This window comes from Propithecus coquereli, unplaced genomic scaffold (assembly GCF_000956105.1).
Source record: "Propithecus coquereli isolate 6110/MARCELLA unplaced genomic scaffold, Pcoq_1.0 Scaffold501, whole genome shotgun sequence".
Lineage (NCBI taxonomy): Eukaryota > Metazoa > Chordata > Mammalia > Primates > Indriidae > Propithecus > Propithecus coquereli.
Window position 1 is genome coordinate 227,153 of NW_012150853.1, and position 5,674 is coordinate 232,826.

General features: G+C 62.5%; 1 protein-coding gene across 1 annotated transcript; it reads left to right on the forward strand.

The window, feature by feature from the left end:
• The first annotated feature begins 791 nt into the window (after positions 1-791).
• Positions 792-4,409, forward strand: TSPAN10 (tetraspanin 10). Its single transcript, XM_012656355.1, has 3 exons — positions 792-827; positions 2,237-2,865; positions 4,091-4,409. Exons 1-3 carry the CDS (start codon positions 792-794, stop codon positions 4,407-4,409), a joined length of 984 nt encoding a protein of 327 aa, XP_012511809.1.
• The last annotated feature ends 1,265 nt before the right edge of the window (positions 4,410-5,674 follow it).

A 5,674-nucleotide genomic window follows, 5' to 3' on the forward strand; every position in this document is an offset into this window, starting at 1 on the left:
GACATCCAGAGATCCTGTAGGCCCACAGCAACTTCGACATACACATCTACACCTCACATGCATATCCCAAGTGGAGCCAGGGAGGGCTGGGGAGGGCACGTGCCCAGGGTGGCACAGAATTGGTGGTGGGTGGGGGTCCGGCATTAGAGAGCCCGGGGACACATGTCTGTCCAGGATGCAATGGTGACTGCAGTAAAGTCCTGCTCCTGAGAAGCTGAGAGGGGAGGGGAGCCCCCAGCCCAGGCACCTTAACACCAGGAAGGATGAGATGTGGCAGGTGGACGTGGTGTTTCACTCTCGCAGTGAATAAACCATGGGAATAAATTGGCACGTGGGCTGCCGGTGGGTCTCCTGGGATTGTTATCTTGAACCAAATTGCGGGGCTCTGATCCCCTGGGGGCCTGAGGGAGCAGCCCCTGAGCCCGCAAGGCTGGAGCCCACACTGGGGCCGTGCAGAGAAGGCCACGAGGCCAGCGCCCGCACAGCCCTGCCAGAGCTGCTCCTGCGCAGAGCTCAGGGAGCCACAGAGCCGAAGCCAAGAATTCGGAGCCAAGAAAAGAGATTGTCTGTGTCTGAACAAGCAGAAGCTTAAGCCCTAAAATGTGACTCCTCACATGATCCAACCGTGACTTTGGCATCTGGGTGGGGCTCACAGCTCCCCTGCTCTCTGGGTTGCACAGTTCAGAGCAGCTCAGAGACACAGTCAGCGCCAGCCCCGCGGCCCATCCGCAGAAGGACCAGCGCACCTGTCCTAGTGCCTGTGCCGAGGGCTTCCCCTCCCGGCGTCGAGGATGGAGGAGGGGGAAAGAAGCCCCTTGCTGCCCCAGGTAAGACAGCGCCCAGGGGCCTCATCCCAGGCTTGGAGATGTTCCCCAGCCCTGAAGTCCCACGCGACGCCCCTGCTACCAACCCAAGCCTTGTTGTGTCCTGGCACTGGCCACTGCACGGAGGCCCTCGGAGGAGCTGCCACGCTTGCGGCTGGGGGCCTTACTAATTAGGCGCCACCCTTCCCCGCTCTGCAGTTCTCTCAGCCCCATGCTGGCCTCTGGTCAGGGGATCTGGCGGGTCTCCCTACAATCTGGGGGGCAACCTCCGGCTCAGGGTGCAGGCAGGGGTGAAGGCAACGTCCCTCACAGCCAGTTGTGGACACTCCTGGCCTCCGACAGCCCCAGTCTGGCCAACATGGCACCTGCAACCTGTCCTTTGCTCCTACTGACATGCTGAGGTCCGGGGGCTGCCAAATCCCCTTCCTGTCCTCCGTTCCACGTTCAGAGTGAACGAGCCCTGGCTGCAGAGTCAGACAGACGGGGGCGGAGGGACAGCTTCTTCCCGGTAAAACTGGATTGCAATGGGGTCCTGCAGAGGCACCTGGCCAAAGAGTCTTAGTTCCACCCTTTAACCAAACTTGTCACTGGCAAAGCCGGGCACCATGGGGTTGCCCCTTCCCCGACAGAGACAGACCGGAAGGCCCCTCCCACACCCGTCTACTTGGCTGGCATCTTGCTAGAGCGCAGAGTGGTGCCCTTGGAAGGCCCTGCCTCACGTAGCTGGTGCCCCTGGGCATCGGCCGCACTTCTCCCTGGGAGCCTGTCGGGCGGGGCCCGGCACAGAGTCACGCTCCGTGCAGGTGCTGCCAGCCAGGCTGACTGGACAGACCCCAGGACGTCGGCTGCTTTCAGAGGCTGGGCAGGAAGGCAGCTTCGTGGGCTGGCCGTCTGCCTGGTGGGCATCCTCCTCCTGCCTGGGTGGGGAAGCTCCCTGGGACAGCCCAAGGTCCGTGCCGCAGGCAGGCACAAGCTGCTCCAGACAGAGCCGTTTCACACTCGGGGGAAGCAGCCTGCCTGCCATGTGCCTGCACCGGGGGAGGGTCAGGGGCCCAACCTGTAGGTCGGTCGGCATTCACTGGGCACCACCCTGCCGAGTCTTCACCCTGGCCTGCACAAGGGTGTGGCCACCGCCCGTGCTAAAGGCTGGGCCCACACGTCGGTAAGCGGCAGAGCTAGGACCTCATTGTCCCTCCTGGTGCCCAGTTGAGCAAGACAAGCCCAAAGGCCCCCACCGCCGGCTGTCCGCGTCTCTGAGCCTCCCCTTCCGCATTCCCACATCCCTGTGGGCTCTGCCTGTTCTCCCCCAAGCCCTTGCTGGTGAGGTTGCAGCCCTGGCCGATTATCATGGAGTCTGAGTGACTGAGGTCTCACCTGGGGGTCTCCCCCACCCGTACCTCTTCCCTCTGCAGGACACCACAGGCCAGAAGCCACCCCTCTCTGTGAGCAGTCCACCCCTCCCAAGCCACCCAGATCCAGCACCTCGGGAGGGCCAGGCAGGGGCCTGGGGCTGCAGCTGCTACCCTCCTGTGACCAAGGACGGGGCCTGGACAGGAGACCCAGCGCCGCCCCTCCCAGCGGGGAGCAGCTGCATCAAGTATCTGATCTTCCTGTCCAACTTCCTCTTCTCCCTGCTGGGCCTGTTGGCCCTCGCGGCTGGGCTCTGGGGCCTGGCCGTCAAGGGGTCTCTGGGGAGTGGGTGGGGGAGGCCTCTTCCTGCGGACCCCATGCTGGGGCTGGTGCTGGGGGGGCTGGCGGTCAGCGCGGTGAGCCTGGCCGGCTGCGTGGGTGCCCTCTGTGAGAACAGCTGCCTGCTGCGCTGCTTCTGCGGGAGCATCCTCGCCTTCCTGGTGCTCCAGGCCATGGCAGCGGCCCTGGCGGCAGCCCTCTGGGGCCCGCTGCAGGATGGCCTAGAGCACGCCCTGCGTGTGGCCATCACCCACTACCAGGACGACCTGGACCTGGGCTTCCTCCTCGACCAAGTCCAGCTCGGGCTGCAGTGCTGCGGGGTGGTGTCCTACCAGGACTGGCAGCAGAACCTGTGAGTCCCAGGTGAGGGGCGCTGGGGCTGGAGGGGAGGCTGGCCACACACAGGTCACGTGTGTGCGTACACACACTCGTATGTACTGGCTCACACGCACGTGCTCACACACGCATGCACACTTACCCGTACACACCGACACATCGCACATGCTCACAGGTTCCGCGTGTGTGCGCTCACACCTACACACTTGTGCGTATGCACTTACATGCACACTCACGTGCGCACACGAAACACAGCCTCACCCTCAAACACTGACACACAAACATGTTGACACGTGTACTCACCGACACAGACCCCTTACACATATGCACGCACACACGTGAGGTATGAAGTGCAGGGCACTTGCTGTCCCTCGTCCACGGGCTCAGGGCCCACATCAGTCCTTCTGGCTGACCCGCACCCAGGCCAGGCCTCCCGAGAGCTCCAGGGAGACTGCTCCCTCCCGCCAAGGCCACGCGGGCACAGGAGGCCCTTGCAGAGGCTGAGCCAGCAGCCTTAGAAAGCCACTTTGTTTTTCTGTTTTTCTTTTTGTTGTTGTTGTTTTTGAGACAGAGTCTTGCTCTGTTGCCTGGTAGAGTGCCGTGGCATCAGCCTAGCTCACAGCAACCTCAAACTCCTGGGCTCAAGCGATCCTCCTGCCTCAGCCTCCCGACTAGCTGGGACTACAGGAATGTGCCACCATGCCCAGCTAATTTTTTTTTTTTTATATTTTTAGCTGCCCAGCCAAATTTCTTTCTATTTTTTTAGTAGAGATGGGGTCTCATTCTTGCTCAGGCTGGTCTTGAACTCCTGAGCTCAAGCAATCCTCCCACCTTGGCCTCCCAAAGTGCTGGGATTAGAGGTGTGGGCCACTGTGCCCGGCCCCTCTTCAAACTTGCCTCCCCTTCAGCCATCTCAGTAAACATTTCCCTTCTAGCCCAGGCAGCTACTTCGTCCGCCTGCAAACGCAGAGGGCTGCACACACAGGGATAAATCACAGAAAGCTGGCTGTTGTGTGTGTGTCTGTGCGTGCACGTTTGTGTGCACACATGTATGTGTGTACATCTGTGTGTGTACATGAATGCTTGTGTGGCATGTGCAAGTGCGTGCGTGCGTGCTTGTGTGTACGCACGAACATATGTGGCCATGGAAGTTCAGAGACGGGTGGGGACACTGGACTCAGCGCCCGGCCCCAGAAGAGCAGACTTTCCACCCCAGAGCTGACCCCCGTGCGCCCTCGCAGGTACTTCAACTGCAGCTCTCCCGGGGTGCAGGCCTGCAGCCTTCCTGCCTCCTGCTGCATTGACCCCCGAGAAGATGGAGCCTCCATCAATGACCAGTGCGGCTTCGGGGCCCTGGGCCTGGATGCTGCCGCAGCTGGGAGACTGGTGTACCTGGAGGGCTGCGGCGCCCCGCTGCGGCAGTGGCTGCGTGGGCAAATCCCAGCAGTGGGAACCTCCGTGATAGTGGCCACAGGGGTCCAGGGGGCGGAGCTCCTGCTGGCCACCTGGCTGATTCGGGCCCTTGCTGTCCGCAGGTGGGCGGCTTCCAGACCCACCTAAGCTGCCACTACCCGCTGGCTTGGTCTGAGTGTCTGGCCACGCCTGCCTCCCACTGAGGGCCAGGCAAAGCCATCTGGCTGGCAGGAAGAACACGTGGGAGCTCATGGAGCGAATCCTGGGGCAGAACCTGCCCTGAGCCTGGCCCTTAACCTGGCCTGAGCCCCCCACCTCCTCCCCTGGGCCACCTCCCCCTTCTGGTTTTGTGGTGGTTGGGGGTGAGGTCCAGGCCTCTCCCTCCAGAGTGCGTTCTGGGGGCGGTAAATATTTCATTAAAGTGTATCCTTCATACGGTGAAGCACACGACCCTCAGAGGACAGCGTGAGGAATTCTTCCCTCTTCAGTTCCCTACCTGGACGCCTGGAACCACCGCAGGTCTCGTCGGGTTTGCCCCCTGCTCAAACCCGCTCCAGGGTCAGCCTGGCCGCTTCTTTCACGCAGTGGAATCCCAGAGGCCCTTCCCAGACAGGTCACTGCGTGAATAGCCTCCCGTTCGCCGGAACCACGTGCACAGCGCCCAGCGTGAGGGCCCCCAGGCTGGGGAGGTTTGCACAGGTGTGCGCAGGTGTGCACAGGTGTGTGCTTGCTTCCCCAGGGTGTGGGGTGGCCAGTGGAATCCCCAGGTCACGGATGGGCACACCCAGCTTTGGTGGGCGCTAAGGATGGACTGGTGGGGCATCTGGGTGAGTTTCCCAGTCTTTCCGTGCCTCAGTTTCCTCCCCTGTGAGGTGGGGAGAAGGAGGGCTGCTCCAGCCACCTGCACATTTTGCTGACAATGGGCCCTGGTGTGGCCTGACTCTGCGGGCCCCAGGGACACACAGCAGCTCTGGGAGAGTGTGATCCTGGGCCGTCTTCCCTCCCAGCTGCCGGCCCTCCTGCCCCGCCCACCACCCTGCACCCCACCCCGCGCTCAGGCGCTGCTGAAGCCTCTCCCGAGGGCCCTGCTCCCATGCACAAACACACCCTGGCCGAGCAGGGCACACTGATTTTATTTTGAAAGAGGGACAGCAGGGTGGGCCGAGCTGAAAGGAGGAGCTCCCGGCTGCTGCGATGGGTGTGCACGGGCCTCATCTTTTGGCCGCCTGCGCCCAGGACTCCTGCCACCCACCATGTCCACCCCAGTGCAGGGAGGGGGAGCTTCTCCTCACCCCCAAACAGGCAAGACAGGTGGCTGGGGTGTCCAGCCATGAGGAGGGGACGGTCTGTGGTCCAGCAGGCTCATGGGCTGGGGTCTACCTCCCCCTCTGCCTGCCGTGGGTGACTCCCAG